Source organism: Orcinus orca, chromosome 2 (assembly GCF_937001465.1).
Source record: "Orcinus orca chromosome 2, mOrcOrc1.1, whole genome shotgun sequence".
Classification (NCBI taxonomy): domain Eukaryota; kingdom Metazoa; phylum Chordata; class Mammalia; order Artiodactyla; family Delphinidae; genus Orcinus; species Orcinus orca.
The window spans coordinates 68566391-68586523 of record NC_064560.1 but is presented as its reverse complement, the minus strand read 5'-3'; the positions used below and the strand labels follow the sequence as shown (position 1 = coordinate 68586523).

At 57.1% G+C, this 20133-nt stretch overlaps 1 protein-coding gene across 4 annotated transcripts in view; it reads left to right on the top strand.

Annotated features, from left to right (window-relative positions):
* RGMA (repulsive guidance molecule BMP co-receptor a) overlaps nt 1-20133 on the top strand; it is a 42852-nt gene that overhangs the window by 21673 nt on the left and 1046 nt on the right. For all 4 annotated transcript variants that reach the window (XM_004271668.4, XM_033431476.2, XM_033431475.2 and 1 more), the window contains one exon: nt 12319-12836. In XM_004271668.4, coding sequence (XP_004271716.1) covers nt 12319-12836 — 518 coding nt within the window. The remainder of the gene's footprint in view (nt 1-12318; nt 12837-20133) is intronic.

The following is a 20133-nucleotide window of genomic DNA, read 5'->3' as shown; positions in this document are numbered from 1 at the left end:
CCTGTGTGCCAGCCCCTCCCTCTAAAGACAGGTGGAATCTGGCTGGAGCAGCCTCATGAAAGCATAGGCTTGTTCAGTGCTAGTCGACTTGAATGGCTTCCAGGAGTAAACCCATAGGACTGCAAATTAAATTGGACATAGTTATGTGGAGAAAGATGCCTTAACCTCTGCTAGACTGAGAGGGTTTGTGTCTTTTGAGAGTGTTTACATGTACTCAGCGTGCGTGGCACACCTCCTGTGGTCCTGACACAGGGACAGCATTCGGGGCCCTCATCGGAGCAAGGTTGGCGTCCGCCTTCAGTCCTGGTGGAAGGACAGGGGCCCTCCGGTGTCCCTTGGGCTCTCAGGGTGTCTGCATGGACCATGCTGTGCCTTCAGCAGATGGACAGAGTGGCCACTGCTGTGGTCTAGCTGGGGGGGGGGGGGCGGTGGCAGGAGGCCGAGAAAGCCTTCTTAGGAGAGTCTTTCACTAATAGCGTCTGCTTCAAAACACAATTAATAGATACTTTTTTAAACTTTGAAACCACCCTGGCTTAATAAAACAGATTTCTAAGAGGAACCCGTCAAAGTCACGTGTTGTAGACATGCTGGCATGTTTCCCATTGGCTACATATGGACGCTATACTCCAGCATGGTGGTTCTCAAAATGGGGTCCTTGGGCCAGCAGCACCAACCCCCTCCCTGCCCCCCAGCCCAGGAACTTGTTAGAAACCTACTGAAGCTGATGTTCTGGGGGTGGGATGCACAGTCTGTACTGTAACAGGCCTTCCAGAGGGTTCTGATGCACCTCAAGTGTGAGGACCACTGTTCTAAAAATCATTGCCCTGGGCCTTTCTTTTTTCCTCTTTCCCTTTCCTTTTAAACCACAGCTGTTTTAGAAAGATTAATCCTCAGTGGGGAAACTAAGCCTTGCAGAGACGCAAGTCCTCTGCAGTATGCAAGTACATCTGTGTCACTGTAGAGATGAGAATATTTATCTCGGAGCTGCTATTCAAAAACGTACAAGCAAGTCAACCTACTTACCGTGTTTTTGTCCTTCCAGTAGGACTTTGTGTCCCAGAGGGAAAGACTGAAATGAGTCCCATTGCAAGAGCCGGATGGCAGCAGCGTCAGCCAGTAGGCTGGTGTGTGCCACACCAAGGGGCCTGCAGGGCAGAGCCCTGGCTCCCAGGGAGGGCGGGATGTAAAATCCTGCAGATGGTTGGTCCCTTTGGCCCTGAGGATGAGTTGGAGAGTAAGGAGAGGATCTATGGTCTTCTGGTTTAAGAAGGGAAACGTCTGCAAGGTTGGAGGAATTGCTAGCAGTCACCCCAGTGCCCAAAGGAGAACTGGGGAGAGGTGATCCAGGGGCTCAGATAAGGTTGCTCCATGAGATGGGGAACTGGGGTCCCGGGTCTCTGTGGAGGTGAGAGGATCGCATGGGGACCACTTTACATGTTGGAGGTCATATGGTTCCTGCTAAAATTTCCCTCTCGGGTGCAGTGTGCAAGGCCCTCAGCAGAAGTGGGCAGAAAACCCCAATTTATGTTTGGTTGAGTGATTGGGGGTACCATGCCGTTGTAATGCCTGGCTACACTCAACCTGCCTAAAACTGAAGGCACTGTTTCTTCTAGGGTAACCAACTCATCTCAGTGGACCCAGGACTTTCCACTGTTTTAAAATTGAGAGTCCCGTGTTTTTAGAAGCCCTCTGAGTCCTGGGCACACCAGGATGGTGGGTCTTCCTAGACTGTCCTCCTGTCCCCTGGACTAGTGCCTGGCCTGTGTCTGTTAGACCCCACTGCCCAGAACCGTTAAGTCCTGGGTGTGAAGTGGCCTCTCCCTTCTGTCCGTTCACCCGGCACTGGGCCTCCTTCCTCCACCCTTTCCTGCCTGTTCCCGTTGTCACCTGCAGGCAGCTGAACTTGGACCTGCCTCCCAGGTGCCCCACCCTCACGCTCCAAGTTGCCAAATGAATCGCTCTAAAACTCCTGCTCAGGCACTCACAGCTCTCTGTGGCCCTCTTTGGAGCATCCAGAAGGGAGGACCCTCTGGCATCTGGTCCCACACTCATCCCTGGCCTCATTGCCTGGCATGTCCCCAGGCTCCAGGCCCCTCCAGGTCTCCCCATACTCTGTCACCACCCACCATACCTTAACGGTGGGCAGCCCCCAGGCCTTGCTGAGGCCCCTGCCCAGTTTGGAATGGGAATGCCCACTAGATTATAGCCCAAGGCCAGTGCCATCTGTTGGGGTCCAGTGCCGTCCCTCCAGTGACCTGGGTACCTGTCACCTTGGCTGCTGACGCCTGTGCTTCCTCTTGGCCTTGTTGCTTCCTGGGTCTTGGGTTTTTAGTCCTCTTCTAAATCACCGGGGCTGTTCATAAGGGCAGGAACCCCATGTCCTGTTTCTTTATACCCTTCTCTTTGCTCTGCACCCCAAACACACCCGGCACAGTCCTGGAAACTACAGGACCCTTGGGTTTTTTGTGTGTCTGTTTGTTTTCTGCTCAACAGGCAGAGACCACAGGGTTGGGGTGGGGGATGTCCAGATACCCCAATCTTTTTTTCAAAAAATGTGTTTCTGCTTATAAAGACAATACTCATTTTTAAATCTAAAGACCGAAAAGGATAAATAAGAAAATGAAAATAACGCAAATTCCAATCTCCCACAGACTACCATCACTAATTGACATTCATGAATAACCTTCAAGACAGAATACCTTCATATTGTTTTCTCCAAAATATGATCATTTGAAGAACAACAGTTTTTAAAGCTCTTCCGTTTATTGAGCGGCCACATATACCAGGCACTCTGCTAAATACTTGAAATATGTCACCTCATGAGATGGTCACCCCTCCCCTGTGAGCATCGTTCCCTCTGTATCGATGAGGAACCAGAGGGTCAGAGAGGTTGCCTGACATCGCACAACTTAGTGGCAGAGCCAGGAGTAGAGCCCAGACCCCTGCCCTTTTCCGTGTACCAGGTTTTGGGTAAACACTCGTTAAACGTGCTATGTAGCATTTTACACTTGGAGCTATGTAGCGTATAAGGCTTTAAGGTGGGGGGAGAAGAATAAGAAACTTTGGAGATATAATTAGACAGCAGAATGAAGAGTGACCACGCTCTTCCATGGATCTCACATTGTTGCCTCTTCCCAAAGGCCCTCTCTGCTCCCTATCTATCCCTGGCTTAGCATTCCAAAGCACATGCCACCCAGCCGTAGGTTGGGAAAACAACTTTGGCAGAGCTGTCATGGTGCAAATTTTCCCAAGTCAGATTTGTGTCTTTTGGGTTTTGCTTATTTATTCATTTCACTCACTACTTCACCTGGGCAGTCAGAATACCGAGACGCCTATTGAAGTGATCCCTCTGCGCCCAAGTCCCTGCAGAAAGGAGCCCATTATAGTTCCCCATGCTGAGGAATGTTCCATGAACACGGGCTCACACTCGTGTGTGCACCAGCCAGGCGTGTGCCTTTCAGTGCATGAGGAAGGTGGAGGAAGGCCTGCCTGCAGATGGAAGTGGGGGAGAAAAGCCACTTCAAATGAATTTTGACCCGGAGCAACCAAGCAGATGAGCCCAGGGTTACTAGAGGCAGAACCGGAATGGAAAACTGTCACCTCTAGAGCCAGTCCTAGACTCAGGAAAAGGGGTTATGCCTCCAAGTAGGAAGCCCAACTGCTCGCCTACAAGCTTCATTTATACCTGAAAAGTGATGTCTTTGCCCCTACCATCCTTCTCGTGGAACCCAGAGTCGCTTAGTTCTCTGCCCTAAGGCAGGGTGGTCTGGGCATGGAATCCTGTGCCTGGCCCCTGCCCGCCATGGGCCCTCCTAACCCAGAGGAGCCCTCAGCTGCCTGACTGCAGGGCTGCTCGTGGCCTTGGGCCCGAGGGTGAGCACATGTGCTTTCTAACGTCCTCTCGGCTGGGCTGTTGATCTGGCTCCGTGTGGCCCCGGTGGGTGTGCCCTTTTCCTTGGCACTCGGCCTGGTTTCTTGCAGCGACTTGGCACGTGTGGAGGCTGGGACAGAGCAGCCTGGCTGGGCGTGACGAGGGGGCAGCGCCTCCTGCCTCAGCTTGGTGAGTGGCACTCGGCCACCTGTGCCCACACTTAGCAGTGAGTTAACCGCTGCTCCCCCGTCTCCCCTCCTCCACTCCCTAAGCCAATGCAGATTCTCTGAGAAGCTTCCTCCTGCCCCGGGCTTTCTTCTCGGGTAGGCAGGTCCCTATAGGAAGCCCCTGAGAAAAGTCCCAGTGCTCTCAAGGGGCGAGAGACGCTTTGGAGTCACGGGCTAGGTCGGTTCCTTGGAACGTTCTTAGGCTGAACTGGGAGGAATGCCTCTGAGGAAAGCTGATCGCTTCTGGCTGCCTGTGGGTGAAGTAAGGTAGGGTCAGCTGCACCTGGTGAAAAATCCAGTCCCTCACCTGGGTGTGTTCCTCTCGGTATCTGACGCCAGACACCTGGATGGAGCGACACAAACCCGGCAGCCACAGGCATCTCTCAAGCAGAGAGACTCCAGAACACTGGCCCGGCAAGAGCTTGCCAAATTCTGGCGCTAGATCCATCCACTGTCCCCTCCCAGCTTCGGTGCTAAGGGACAGGAGAGGGTGGAGAGTTGTCCACTGCTTCTGCTGCTGGTGCCCAGCCTGGGTCTCCCACGGGGCGCAAGCACATTTCCCACCTCTTTTGGGACCCACATCCCAACTCGTTGCTAAGAGGCGAGCCCCAGCATCGGCGCTGCCTGGGACAGGTGGGCAGTGAGGACAGGGGGCGTCTCAGGCTTCTGTGCTGCTCCTTCCACAGAGGCTGTGCAGTGAATTCTCTTTGAAGCTGCCCTCCCTCTGCTCTGCCTGCTTCTGTCCTAATTAAAGCCATCGCCTCTTAATGTTATGCCACTTCCTAAAATAGTGTTCTCATCATGCCAGGTACTTACTGAAGGTTATCCAGCGGACTCCCCACGGTCAGCGGGATCTGGTCTGAAATCCTTAGGCTGGCGTATCGGGGTCCAGTCAGGAAAACAGAAACCACATGGGGTATTGCCACAGAGGGAACCTGATACAGGGGATTGTGTCTAGATGGGCGTGGGAGGACGGAAGAGGCCACAAGGGACCACGGAGGCACACACAGAGTTGCAGGAAGCGACTTCCACTCCTGGGGCTGGAGGCACAAAGGGAAGAGGACCTTGGGGGCCCAGGGCTCGGAGGAGGGCCGCTACCTGGCTGGTCTGGCTACTTCGGAGCAGCGGCTGGAGGGGAAGAAGGGCCAGGGCTGGGTGGTGGTGCTGAGATTAACCTGGCTGGGCCTCGTCTAGTGCTCCCCGGTGGTGCAATCTAACAGGGAGCTGGGTGGACGGGGAAACGGGGTTTGCTGCATCCCAGCCCCACACAGAGCGGAGAAAAGCAGTTTGAAGCTGAACGACATTTGCTTCATCGCCGGCTTTCACTCGGGGCTTCCGTGCCTGGCCCCAAACTTGCGGCCACACGCTCAACCATCCGGCATTTCACCTCTGGCCAGTCCCAGCAGTTCTGGAGCCACTTGGGCTTCTGGACCTCTGCCCTGCATCACCTGTCAAATCCCACTGCCCTTCAGGACCTGGTGGAAAGGCTGCTTCCCTGATACCCTCTACGCCTCCATCCTTAAGTCTGTGTTCAAATGAACCGTGTCTTCTTCCCTGCATCCCGGGGGTCTGTGTAGCTGACTCCACCTGAGCACAGAAACCAACTGGGGCTTGTTCGAGGAATGGCAGGAAGCACCGTGCCGGGCACCTCGTGGGCTCCAGAACCTTCAGCAAGTCCATGAATCCAGGCAGGGACCCTGCGAACCACGGAGGCAAAACCAATGTGACTGTGGGGCTTGCCTTCAAACGAGCCGTATACTCCTTTAAGAAGAGGCAGGTTTTTCTGTCTCCCGGCTCACCCCACCCCTCCGACCCGGCAACTGAAACCTGATCTAATCCCTTTGCACGAGGGTAATTTATTGGTCTATTGGGCTTTTCTTGGTGGCAAATTGCATTGTCTTTATTCCTGGGTTCGGGCTGAGGAACGGCTCCTGCATTCCTAAGACTCCTTTCTCAGGGCCGAGCCTTCACACCCCGTGGCGCTCAGCAAAATAAGTTTTATTGGGCTTCTTTGTTATGCAAACAAGCCGGTAATAATCAGGCTATTATTCTGAAAGATTGGGCTTGATTAACAGTTCAAAGGAGGTCTCTGAAAGCGGCTAATGCCGCGCTGGTGCATAAATATTTTCATCCTGCCTGGGTTGGTACAGCTGCAGCTTCCAGCTCCTGGCTGCCGCCGCCCACCCCCTCCCCCGTCTTTCTGCTCGGAGAGGAGCTGGGTTGCTATTTAAAGGAAGAGAATTAAGTCAGACAAGCCGTGTGTGGCTGTGATTTCTCTCTGCTGCATCTCAGACCATGAGGAAGGCAGTCTGGAGCCCACCTCCTGCAGAAGTGAAAGGTTACAGATGTGGGGTGCCGGAGCACAGATGCTTTGAGCGTAGAGTGTGGGAGTCAGAGGATTCTCGGGATTTTCAGGGAGGAGGTGGCACCCTAGCTGGGGCGTCGATGGTTGACAGTTCAGTGAGCCCCACAGAGAGGAGTGGCCAGAGGGTGAGACCAAAGAAGGTGACACAGGGAAGCCAAGGGGCCATCTCCAGTATTTGCAGGGTTACATTTGAGCCTTTTCTGTGTGGCTCTAGAGAAGGGCCAAAGCCCCACGGATCTCCCTGGGGGGCAGTTGTGGGTCCACAGCTGGAGCTGTCCAGAGCAGGAGGGGCCAGCCCTGCCCAGCAGAGTCCCAATGGCAGTGGAAGCCGGACGCCCACCGGGCAGGGATGCTGCAGGCAGATTTCCTGCCATGGGGGCTGGCTGGAGGTACAAACTGGTGACCTGTGGCATCCCTCAGGCCCCAGGTTCTAAAATTCCATGGTGCGCCTCGGGAAGCCCACATGGTGTTTGGTCGCCAAGTGATCATTAGATAAAGTGATCTTAACAAAGTCAATTGCACAGAGACGTGGGAGGCCTGGCCCTAACCGCACAAGTTGGGAGCGAGCGGGTCCAGTGGTTGCCCAGGGTCCCAGCCTGCACCCCACCTTTTGAGCCAAGTGTCCGGCATCACGGGGCGCCGGAGGGAATCGGGATTCCTGGGGGTGAGTCTGGCTGGCCACTGTCTTTGCAGCCTCTGCATTCTCTTCTGTTTGTTCCCTAGTAGCTAATCCCAGAAGTTCTACGTCTCAAGAGACTTGAGTCAAATCCAAACGTGCCTAATAGGCTTCCGAGGAGCATGAAGTCTGTGCAAGGGTCTTTGCATTTTCCTGGGTGTCTGAGGTGGAGCTCCAGGTACCAAGGGTCAGGAGGGGCCCTTTGAGAGCCCCCGGTGCCTGAGGACGCAGCGTCTGAGATGGAAATAGGAGCTCAGGAGAACTTTAATCACCTGGCCGTGCGCACATGGGCTGCCGTGGCACCGTGGCGAGGTGGCCGTCTGCAGGCGCCAGGCAGGAACAGGGCAGCAGGCCGCCTTCTGTCGCACTGAAAGCACCAAGGAAGCCGCGCTCAGAAAAGCTTGCTACCTCTTCCCACTCATACGAGTTGCAGTAAGATGTTTCAAACTCTCGGACTTTCCTCTCCTTCCTTCTTCCTTGAACACTCACATCAGAAAAGCCCAAGGTTTACTGCCTGGAATTCAGGTCTGTCTTTCTTTTTTTTTTTAAGATACAGCACATAAAAATCAGCCCCTCTGGGGTCTCTTTGGCAGGTGACGCCACAGTCCAGAGCTTTTCCTTTTGATGCTGGGCCAGGTTACATTCAGGTCCCTGACCTGGGTTGGGGAGCCTTCAGTCTATGATTTACTGGAGTGGAACACAGGGCGGCAGGATGACTCCATGGGGGTTAGGGCCCCTTGGCTCGCCACCCGTGGGGACTGTCCAGCCCTGGCATCCCTGGCACCCTTCCCTAAGGCCCCCAGGAAATGATGGCAGACGGGCCTGGGAGAGCTGCGTTACCACCTGGAGAGAGGGCAGAGGGGATATCCCCCAATTCTGGTCCCAGCTCTCGTTACTCTCAGTGGCCTCTTATACACCATTCCCCCACCCTGATCTGAAGCTTCTCCCTTATGATGGGAGCGCCTGGGGTTCCTCTTAGACCCTTAGGAAGATGTGCAAGGCCCAAGGGTTCGGGACAGCTGGGGAAACCCAGGACATCAGGGAAATGTGGGCCCAGGCATCATGGTCCTGGACTGAGCCAGGTGGGCTTTGGGGCTGGGCCTTTGGGTGTGAGTGGGCAGTGGGCAGGAAGAGCTGGCCAGACCCAGCTGATCTGAGTCAAGGCAGAAGGGCAGTCGGAGCGCCAGCCAGGGCCCTAACCCGAGGAGGAGGGTAGAGGGCTGGGAGCAGTCCCTGGGATTCGCTAGGGAAGAGGCAGAGGGAGGGGCTGGCTCCCATCCAATGCCCTTCCGTCCCCTGCCTGGTGACTTAACCTCCGACCTCACAGGGGGGTTGTATCTGTCCCCCTCTGAGACCTTTGTCGGGGACCTTATTTGTTGAGTGCCCACTGGGTCCCAGGCATGCCAAGTACATCTCAATCCTCAGCAGCTTCTGAGGTGGGTGTTACCTCCACTTCACAGCTAAGGAAACTGAGGTCAAGTCCAATTCCCACAACTACTCGTAGGGGACAGAGTGGGACTTTGGGCCAGACACCCTCCCTCCGGCGCACACTCTGCCCGCCATCCCACGCGACCAGCGTCGCCTTCAGACTTCCCCACTTTTGGCCCAGCCCTGGACGATCGCATCGAGAATGTTCTCCAGAGGGTTGAGAAATGGGATTGGCAGGACTTCAAGCTCAGCCCCTCTACCGCCACCGCCCCGCCGGGATGGAGGCTGGAGGGAGGCCCTGGGTGCGAGGGCAGCGGGAGAGCAACCCCTGTCGCCGCCTGCGGGTGGTGGACGGAGCTGCCATGCGCCCTCAGGAGGTGGCCGGTTGCTACCTGTGGCTCAGGAGGGGGCGGGGGGAGCAAGGGGCGGAGCCACGGTGAACAGAGAGATGAAAGGCCTTGTCTCCGAGCGCTGACAGCCTGAGTGCCCCGGGCTGCTCAGTGTTGGCAGCTGGGTCGCAGCTGGGCTTGCTCCTCGGGAGGCCGGTCTCCTCACTGCCCTCTCTGCCTGCAGCCCCCCCGCCCCCCACCCCCCGAGAAGATGCCCCGTTCACACATTCCAGACCTGCGGGGGAGCCGGGGGGGTGACGGGCAACTTGGCCCCTCTGTGACGGGCTGTTGAAGAGAAAATGACCCCCAGAGCACCTGACAGCGGTGCAGACCTCAGGCCCACTGGGCCCGGCGGAGGCAGAGCCCGGTGGTTGGTGGGCCCATTCGAGGAGCGCGGCTCTGAACAGATCCACTCGATGACCCCAGGGCACTTCGGGGACTCTCTCTGAGGGCACCGGAGTGGGATTTCGGTCATGCATTCCAGACACACCAGAGAACTCTTTAGCTGAGACACTGCTCTGAGCCCAGGTGTCAAGGCTGTGCAGACAGCAGACCCCCCCGTCGCCCGTTCGGGGGGAATAGAGCCACGCATGACGGGGGTCGGGAATGGGACGCCCCCAACGCGTCCCACACTGTGTGCAGGTTGGCCCTGCCCTGGGCAGCATCCCGACCCCAGCCTTCAAGCCCCTGCCCACCCCTGGCTGCACCCTGAGAAACAGGCCCTGGAAACCAGTCTGTGGAGGCAACGCCGCGGAGCGTGTGGACCATGGGCCTCCTGGCGGGTGGCAGTCTCTCAGCGTCGCAGGAGGGGTCCTCAGGGAGAGGCTGTAGCCCACCTGTGGCGGAGTGTGCCTTTGAACCACCCAGCGGCCGGTGGAGGGAATCGTGAATGCACCAAGGTTGTCCGAGGTCTTGGCATCGCCAAGGGCCTGGGCTCTCAGGTCTGAGGGGCTCGATTCACATCCTGCTTCCTCCTCACAGTGGAACCTCAGTCAGCCTCGCTGAGCCTGGCTCTGCTCTCTGGGAGGCGGGGATGCTGTAGTGCCCACCTGTGAGGCTGCCTGGGGCCCTGAATGAGGTGAGGCCTGCAGGGCCCAGGCCACTGAGCCTGGAACAGAGTCAGTTAGCTGGGACTTCAGTCTGTGCCACCCCAGCTTGGCTCTGGTGGAGAGCTGAGGCCAGCACAGCCCTGCGTGTGCTGCAGTGGTCTGGCTGTAAAGGGACGGGCACTGTCTTTTCTGTCCTTTGGGCAAGGTGAAGGCCAGAGGGGGACCCAGGGCTGGTGGGCCAGTGGGCAGTGGGCAGAGCAAAGGTAGCTGCCACTCAGCATGAGGCCTGAGTCCCTTTGGGGTAGTTTCCTCTGAGATGCCTACCTCCAGAATTCTGAGGAAGCAGAATGGCAGGTCAGCTCACCTGTAATCACCGAGGCTACCGGAGTGGGCATTACGGGGAGGCCGCAGACCAGAGGTGGAGGGCTGGCAGCTGCAGCGGCCAGTTCCCCTGACCTGTGTTCCTCCACACTGCTTGTTCTCCACGGCATCCTTTCCACACACACCCCCACCTCGAGGCCCCCTTTACCGTCTCCCACTCAGGGCACAGTAGCATTTGCCGCCCACAGGGATGTTGGGCCCTTGGGCATCTAATACAGGTTGGGAAATCATGAAGATGACGGGGCCGGAGAATCTTCTAGCCGCCTTTCAAAGGAGACCTGGGCCAGGAACATGGCTCTGGGAGGGCGACCACACAGGGGGTCTCCCCGGACGGGCACCTCTTCACAGCGGTCACCCCCTATCGTTTACCAGATCTGCTTCTCTAGGTCAGCATGCTGCTTCCACTTAAAATGGGAAATCTGTAGCTCTTCTATCAAATCTGTTTTATTTTTCCTAATACATATTTAAATACGTGACTTCTCCAGTGAAAAGAAAAATGCTCACCCAGATACCTCCTGAAATGACCTTGTTTACCAGAGGTGTGACAAATACAGGTCAAGTTAGGGGAAAAGCCTGAATTTTAGGACAAGCACCGTGTTTACCAGATATACTCGGGGCAAGTCACACCAGCTCCAGGAGAACGGCGCCCGCACCTGCAGAGGTGGGAGAGCTCCCTGAGCTCGGTGGCCCAGGCATCCAGGTACGGGGCCTGGCAGCACAGACCAGGGCCACACAGGGCAGCTGCCTGGATGGTTCTTTTGCTAGCCTGCCCTCATATACTTCTGTCCCTGCTTTCAGGCACAACTTGATTTTTTAGGTAAAAAGCCAGTAACAGAGAAGTAGACTGACTTTTCCAAGGTTAAGAGCCAGATGAGTGGCCGAGCCAGGAGTGGCTGGAGCAAGCGCCTCCTTCCCCTCTGTTGATTGGGCTGAGACGCCAAAAGCTGCACCTCGCAGCTGGTCTGCCGGCCCCTTTGCACCTGGAAGCCTGTTTAGAAACGTCCCTCCTGCTGCCACTTCTGGTCACTATGGGCCGTGCAGAGGAATCCAGGAGGCCAGGAAAGGGCAGATTCCATGTGTCTAGGTACAAGATGCAGGTGTGTTGAGGTCACAGTTCTCAGGCATGATAATTATCTGTAGCTAATTATCACTAAGGTCTCAACGCTTAAAGTGACCTTAAAAAAAAAAAATAAAAGCATGAATTAGAGCCGATCCAAGGTTGCCACTCAGTTGCCTCCCAGCTTGCTCTGCTGAGCAGAATAATGGGGGATGGAGCTCCGGAGACCAAGAGGGAAGCTGCCTTTCATCTGCAGACGAAGTGACAGAACCAGGCCCTCTGTGACCAGGGCTAATAGAATGATCACACTAGCTAACGTTCATTGAGCTTCTGCTCTGTGCCCGGTGCCGGGATAAGTCCTTTAACACTTTCAGCAACCTCATAGGGTGGATACTATATTACCCCATTTTCTAGATAAGTAAAATGAGGCACAGAGAAGTTAAGTGATTTGTACAAGGTCACACAGTGGCAGAGATCAGAACACATACTGAATAGTGGGGCTTAATTCCCTGCCAGATTTCTTTTGCTGTGCCGAAATTCTTGGCGGTAGTTGTGAAAGTGTCAACAGACGCCAAAAGCCCAAGGGTGGGCGGAGAGCTTGCGGCGGGGGGCGGGGGTGGGGGGGTGCCGGTAGTCCTCCGCCAGGCCTTTCAGCCTGCAGGTCTGCAGGCCTAGCCACTCAGGGTCATTACGGCTGCGCAGAAGAATCGGGAAAGTGGGAAAGGCAGGTTCTGCGCCTGCAGGAACTCTTCCAACGCCTGAGATGAGGCGTCCTTTGTCCCTTGCACGTGTCCCGCAGCCCTGGCCCACGGGGGTGGAGGAGGCCTGGGCTCACCACTCCCAACGTGACAGCGCCTCCCTTCCTCTATCCGCAGCCACCTCCTCGTGCAAGATCCTCAAGTGCAACTCTGAGTTCTGGAGCGCCACGGCGGGCAGCCACGCGCCGGCCCCGGACGAAGCCCCCGAGTTCTGCGCGGCGCTGCGCACCTACGCCCTGTGCACGCGGCGCACAGCCCGCACCTGCCGGGGGGACCTGGCCTACCACTCTGCCGTCCATGGCATCGAGGACCTCATGAGCCAGCACAACTGCTCCAAGGATGGCCCCACGTCGCAGCCGCACCTACGCACGCTGCCGCCGCCAGCGGGGGACAGCCAAGAACGCTCGGACAGCCCCGAGATCTGCCACTACGAGAAGAGCTTCCACAATCGCGCGGCCGCCCCCAACTACACGCACTGCGGCCTCTTCGGGGACCCACACCTCCGGACTTTCACAGACCGTTTCCAGACCTGCAAAGTGCAGGGCGCCTGGCCGCTCATCGACAATAATTACCTAAACGTGCAGGTCACCAACACACCGGTGCTGCCTGGCTCAGCCGCCACCGCCACCAGCAAGGTACGGGGGAGGGGGGCCGGGGGTGGTGAGGCGGGTCACGGCACCAGGCCCTGCCGTCAGGAGGGCCCGGACTTTCCTCCCCCCCGACCCAGACGCCCCCTGACCCGCCATGTTCCTCTCGTCGGTAACTGAGCAAATTATTTAGGAAGGAATGTCCTGCACGTTCTTTGTCGTCAGGTGAACTACCCTGGAGCCACCTCTGCCCTTTGCCCAGAGTGAGGTGTTTCTCAAACTGCTGCTGTACACCGTCCACTAGGGGTCTTTGAAATCAGCCTTCTGGCATCAGAAGCTAGCACACAGGCATAGTTTGGGGATGGGTCTGGGTTGCGGGGCGCAGGGTAGAACAGGATAGCCAAACCTAGCCTATATTAAGGCAGTTTGTGAATGCTTTCCCAGTGCAAGAGTAAACGTTTAGGAAACTTAGATTTTGTTGTGTGCGTCTGTTCATGTGCGTGCACATTGGGTCTAGCTGTAAGTAAGATGGATTTCTTACTAGGGTTAATGGTCCAGAAAGTTTAAAAACACTCCCAGAGCATTCAGTTTCAAACTTCTGGGACAGTCTTTTCTTGCCCCAAACTATATTTTCGTAGAACTCCAGAGTCAAATCCCAATAAAGGGGAGCCAATATGCAGGTATGTTTCTGTCGTTATCATCGCGGAGCTTACTGTCCAGTGGGAGTCAAACCCCGCCCCAGACAAGCGGACCCAACAGCCTCCTGGAGGTGACGGTCCTGCCCAGGGGTTCTCATTGTGGCTGTACATTTACGAACCGAGCGGATTTTAGAAGATAATGGTTCTGGACCCCCCAGGCCGCTCTGACACCACATCTCTGGGTGGGGGTCAGATGTGTTCTTTTTTTAAAACCCCCAGTGATTCTGGGGCATGGAGGGCGTTGAGGACGCCGGTTGGAGGCCACGGCTGCTGGATGCTGCTGGTGCCAGTCGGGGCTGCAGGGTACCATCCTGCCCTTTGTCTCTGTCCCACACCGACACAGGAAGGCTGCAGCCTCAGAGCAGAGAGGGCCGTGGTGTCTGGGCACAGGGAAGATGGAACAAGTGAGGACAGGGCATCAGCCCACTGAGCACGCCCAGGGCCACCCATGCAGCCCGTCTGTCCAGGGCAGCTCCGGAACCTGAGGCTCTAAGAGGGAAAGTGGCCTCCCCACCCAAAGTGCATTCGGCTGGGAACCAAGCTGGGATTTCACCGGAGCCAGGGGACTCCAGAGCCCAGCGTGTTCTCACTGCCAGGAGAGGAGGTTCCCATCTGGAGCCCCGGAGGCCACCGAGAGCCAATCATCTTCTGACCCAAGGAGGCTTCAGTGTCTGGGTGGCAGGACTCAAGTCCTACTCACAGAGCCACAGCCAGAGGCAGCCATGACGTGGCCCGTGGCCCAGGCAATGGGACATTCCTGTCCACTCCAGATTCTCCCTCGCATTTTTCCAGGAGGGACTCCCGTGACCTCACATTCAGACTCGGCCGGAGAACGTGGTCTCAGGTCCAGGAGGCTGGTGGACGATTAGCGTCCAGGCCATGGGGACAACGCTACCTCCCCGGTGCCTGGGCCACCAGAGCCCCTGGAGTTTCCGGTTTGGCAGCGGGTCTGTTTTCCCAGGAAGAGCACGTTGCAAGGCAGTGTGTGGGGTAGTGCCAGGCTGGCCCACAAGGGTGTTTCTGTTCCTCCTCGTCCCTCCATGCCCCAGAGGAGGACACTGAGGTGACCTGGCAGCCAGGAAAATTCCTGCCACCTCCCTCTGCTCCGGTGGCCCTTGCGTGCCCACAGGGCTCTCTTCTGGGACCAGCTGCTGGGTGGGAAGTAAGCAGGCCTTAGCCCCATGGATGCTCTGACAGGCATTTGGCAGCAGGCCATGAAGCCCAGTGGGCAGCAAATTGCGGCCAGGGCTCCCTCCTCCCCCTCCCCCCTCTCAGCCCTCCACAGACTAAGGGGGCCTGAATCAAGGTGCCGGCCGCCTTCTGTGCAGCGACCGCCTTCACCTACCCGCCTCCCTCCCTAGAGCCAAGATAAATGAATGTCTGGAGCCTGAGGCCGCGGCTTCCAAATTCAGCAGCAAACACACTGTGCAAGGGGGACCCCGCCTCCCTGTCCCCAGCTGGCAGGGGGCACACAGGAGGTCTGAGGGCGTGAGGGGGCTGTGGACCTCAGGAGGCCTACCCCTCCTGACAAGGGTGGTGTAAGCGTCAGATGTGACAACAGACCTGGGAGGAGTTGTGGTTAGTGACCAGCAAGGGGGGCTTGCTGGCCCCTTTGACTGGGGGTGAAAGCTAGAGAAGGAGCCTTTGGGTCACATACTAGTGGGTCCCGCAGGCCGGGGTGAGGTGCCTGGGCTTAGAACCCCTGGCTACCACCCTCAGCTTTCTATTGGCACACAGTGGGACCCTGAGCTCAGCGAGGCCGTCCACAAACCAAACGGCTTATTCGTTCATTTGTTCTTGTATTCCATTCATTCACTTAGCCCACATTTTTCAAATGCTCACTCTGTTTCAGGCTCACTGCTGGGCACTGGCCAGCAGAACTGCCCAAGTAGGCATGGGAGCGCCTCCCTTCCTGTCCCAGCATGAAGCTTCCAGAAGGGTCTGGGGCTCTGCAGCAGAGCCCCTTGATCAAGCCAACCCATTTCCACGGTGACCTAGGGCCACCTTGATCTTCCCAGCAGGTGAAGAGTTTTAGCAGCCTTCTCTTATCTCCCCATCAGCCAGGAGGCAGCACAGGCTCTGCTGGAGGCCGGGCAGTGAGTCCGTGTCTGTGGCCAAGCCAGCTTCAGGCCTCAGGGCCGACTGGGGTCTCATGGTACCCGGGTGAGAGACATGGGTGGCTGGTTCCCCAGTGCCCTCGGCCTGCCTCTGCCTGTTCTCTTGGGCCTCCATTACTCAGGTGTGTGTGTTCCTTCGCTGATTCAGAAAACATTGACCAAACAGCTCTTCTGTGCCAGCCTCTGTGCTCGGCGACGCCTCCGTCTCAGCAGCTCCCAGGCTAACAGTGGAGCACAAAGATAGCCACAGGATGCTGATGATGGGTGCTGGGTGGGGCAGCAGGATGCTGAGGGTCTTGGGGCGGGGCACTGGCTCTGCACAGAGCACCGGGGAAGGCCTCCTGCCTGCCCTTGCCCTGAGCTTGCCCCCGAAGGACACGACGGGAGGGGGCAGCAGCAGAGCCAGGCAGAGTGTGGGCTCTTATCCCCGAGGTGGTGGAACCTGGGCTTTTGTGATTTCCCATCCCCTCAGCCGTGGTGCCTTGCCCAGGAGCACGGTATTCTCACTGTCAAACCCTACCTAGCCCTCTGTTCTTGTGGAGGGTCGACATCTAGTGTTTCCAGCCCAAGCTGACCTTTCAACTTCCTGTTCCCATGGGACTGCCTCCCATGCCCGCCCCCTGCTCTGTCTTCCTCTTTCTGGCTGCGCTGGGGGCACCCCGTTTTGAGCCTCAGGGAGGAGAGGAGCTCGGATCTCGGTGCCTCCCCCCACGGCGGCCCCCTCGCATGTTCCCTGTTGCACTTCCATTCCATCACACGGCATCCTTCATCCGCTTAGTCTATGACATCACCTTCCACCCCCGCAGTGTGAGCACCGTGAGGACGGGGGTCTTGGGCTGTTTCCTCCCCTCATGTGGACACAGCCCCCAGCCCCAGGCCTGGCACACAGTTGGCGCTCCATGAATAGTTCTGATGACACTCGGGCTCTGCCCTGTGCCCAGCAGTGGAGAGGGCGCGAGCCCCTCGGGGAAGGGGGCAGCCGAGGCGGGAGCGGCAGCCACGCCTGCGGCTGTGTGGGCAGTGAGCCGCCTGGCTTTCGACAGGCCCCCTTCATGCTGTTCCTTGTGGTTGAGTCCCTGGCACCGGTGCCAGGAAGAGTCAAGCAGCCTGTCAGCCTTCCAGGAGACTGTCTCCGCAAGAGATGGCGGTTAGAGCGAAACCAGCCTTTCCTGTTCCAGGGAGGCCGATGGCACTGGGAACGCCACCCCCCTACTCCCCCGCCCCCAGTGTCTGTGTGGCCCTGCACACCAGGCAGGGACACCAGAGCCCCTCATTGCACACCCCTCCCCCCATGGCAGGACCACCCACTGCCCAGACCACCCTGGCTGGCCCACCTCCCGGCCCCCCGCAGGCAAGCAGGCAGGCAGGCGGCCTCATCAGGGCAGGAGCCTAGGATGGAGACAGGAAGCAGCAGGAGGTGGATCCCTGTGAAGTCGCCATGTTCATAGGTCTGGGCAGTGAAGGAGCGGCAGTTTCGTGGGGTTCGATGATGCGTGGGGCTAGGGGCAGGATGGGGGGGCTGCAGCCACCTTGGACATCCCACAGCAAAGCAGAAGAGCCTCGTCCCGGGACCAGCCTGTGACCTCCAGGGAGGAGACGGGGAAGCAGAGCCCCGGGCTCAGGGAGCTGTGCACGCGGGCCTCCCGCTGTAGCCCGCTGTGGCCTCTGGCAGGGCCTCCGGCTCTCGACCTCAGAGCACCAGCCCCTCCTCGTGTCCCGTGAAGACCACGCAGAGTGCCCCCTGCGCACCCGTCAGGCCCCACAGGCGCAGTGCCTTGGCCCCAAGACTTCTAGGGCCACGAGAAGGCTTTCCTTCCTTTTAAAGTCAGAAGGAAAAAGCCAACATGATCCAACCGAGACTATATTAGTCTTTACGCCAATGCAGTCCCAAAATGCAGCGTCTTTCTTTTAAAAGAATTCTGCTGGCCTATAGTTGATTTGCAATGTTGTGTTAGGTTCAGGTGTACAGCAAAGTGAGTCAGTTATACGTATATCCACTCTTTTTTGGATTCTTTTTCCATATAGGTCGTTACAGAGTATTGAGTTCCCTGTGCTACACAGTAGGTCCTTATTAGTCATCTGTTTTATATATAGTAGCGTGTATATGTCAATCCCAATCTCCGCCACGAATGTAGTTTTTAATGTTTCTGACGGAGGAAGGGACCCAGCAAGGCCCAGGTGCCCTGGAGTTCCCAAAAGTCATGCTGTGGCCTGCCCCTCTCAGACTTCCTCTCATTCTTACATCTCTCAGGAACGGGGTGAGAAGGGCTGGGGTCTTCTCTGCGTTCCCTCTGAGGGCCCCTCGTACACTCCCTGCCTGGTCACCCCTGAGCTTTATACTGGCGTGAGGGGACGCGCAGAGCAGCCGTGAAACAGAGCCGGCGACACCTCCAGCCCAGCTCTTGCTACTTTGTGGGTTTGCTCAGCCTAGAACTTTCTGCAGCCCCTAGGCTGCCCCTCTCCAGTCCTGAGGCGTCTCAGCACCTGCTCCTGGGGCCCCCAGCCAAGGCCACTCCCTGCCGGCTTCCCCCTCCTGGCTGTGTCCCCAGCCACCCCGGAACTGCAGCCAGACACTCCCTGGCCCATGCCCCACCGGCACCTCCCCCTCCGCCTGTCTTGGCCGGCCTCTCCCTGACCCTCCTGCCTGAGCTGAGGTCCTGTGGCAGCTCTCCCCGCCTTCCCTTCCCCATCGGAGCTGCTTTGGGTTTCCTCTTTGGTTTCTAGCAAGTCTGGGGCCTCGCCTTTGTCATACACCCACTGTTCAGCCAGAAATTCCCCTAGTGCTTTGCTGCATTGCCCTCAACCCCGAGAGCTGTCCAGGCCACCTTCATGCCCCTCAACTGCCACGTCCCCCTGGGGTGCCCAGGCAGAGAATTCAGCCACGACCGACCATACATGTCGTCAGCAGCCCCCGCCCTTTGCTAGAGCCCCTTCGGCCTACAGACGTTAAGAGGAGGTGTGGTAACCCAGCTGGTGAGGCCCTTCTTCTCCAGGCTTGGTGGCGGGGATGAGGGGACAGGGCCTGGGAATGGTGGCTGGGGGCCGTGAAGAGGTTGGGGCCGGGCCGGAGTGGGGTGCTTTTAGCGGGAGGTCCCAAGATGCCTGGGCACCATCTTGCCCCCATCGCCCCACCTCCTTTCCTGGCTTCAGGCTGAGAGTCCAGCAGGACCAGGGCGGGGGCAAGTTTCCCAGTTTCACTCATGTCTCCACCCCATCTTCCTGGTTAGGGTTACGGAGGAAAGAACAGCCAGACGTCTCACCCAGGGTGACAGGGGAAACACATCACTCCCCGGACTGTTGGTCTCTTGTCCTTCTCACAGGCCTCCCACCCTATGACTTTTTGGCCAAAAATGCCCAGGGACTGGAAACCAAGAGCCTAATCCCAGCTCTGCCTCTTGCTGGCTGTGTGACCTTGGGCAAGTCACTTTACTTTCTGAACCCGAATTTCCTTGTCTATAAATCCGAGGTAATGTCACCTTCCCTGCAGCGCCGCACAGGCCCAGAAGTAATAAAGGCAGCAAGTGTGCCTGTGTCTGTGGTTTGCAGGAGGACGGTTACTGATGGAGCCGCTTAGCCCTCTGCTTCTCCGGTAGCTCAGTGCAGCCCCTCACCCCGGCTGCAGGCTCCAGCAGAAATGTGCCTCGCTGCTCCCCTGGCCAGGGCTGCCCGTTAATCTGGAGCCCCCGTCTCCCTTTTGCTGACTGGCACCTCCCTCCCCTCCCTCTTCCTCCTGCTACTGCCAAGGCCTGGCTGGGAGACCCCGCAGGGCAGCCCTGCTGCGGTGGCCTCTGCTGACCTCTGCCTGCCTGCCTGCATGGATTTTGCCTGCTCGTTCTTTCTTTGAACATCAGTCTCTTCCACCTGCTGTTATGTTCGGCCTGTGGCTTATGGTCCTTTGGTTGTGGTCCATATTCGTTTCCTATTGCTGCTGTAACAAGTACCACAAACTAAGTGATTCAAACAAATAGAAATTTATTCTCCTACCTCTGAAGGCGAAAGTCTGAAATGAGTCTTAAGGGGCTAGCATCAAGGTGTCAGCAGGACCGATCCTTCTGGAGGCTTCAGGGGAGAGTCTGTTCGTTGCTTCTTCCAGGCCTCTGCTGGTGGCCAGCATCCTTCAACTTGTGGCCACAACCCTCTGGTCTCTGCCTCTATGGAAACCCCGCCTTCTCTTCTGCCTCCCTCTTATGAGGACACATGTGATTACATTTAGGGCCCACCAGGATAATTTCTTATCCTTAATAAGTTAAGGATAATGTATCCTTAACCTAATCTCAACTGCAAGCTCCCATTTGTCATATAAGGTAACATTTACAGGTTCCAGGGATTAGCGCCTGATATCTCGGAGGCCATTCTTCAGCCTACTACAGTGGGTAACGACCTTTCATTTTTAATTAGCCATGCTTTTCTTGTTATGTTTCCTCTTTGTATATAGTAAATGAGCTGGTTTTCTATTTAGGAGAGGAGTATAAAGTTCCCTAAGTCAAAAAAATTTTTAAGCAAAAATGCAGATTGTTTTAAAGAAACATA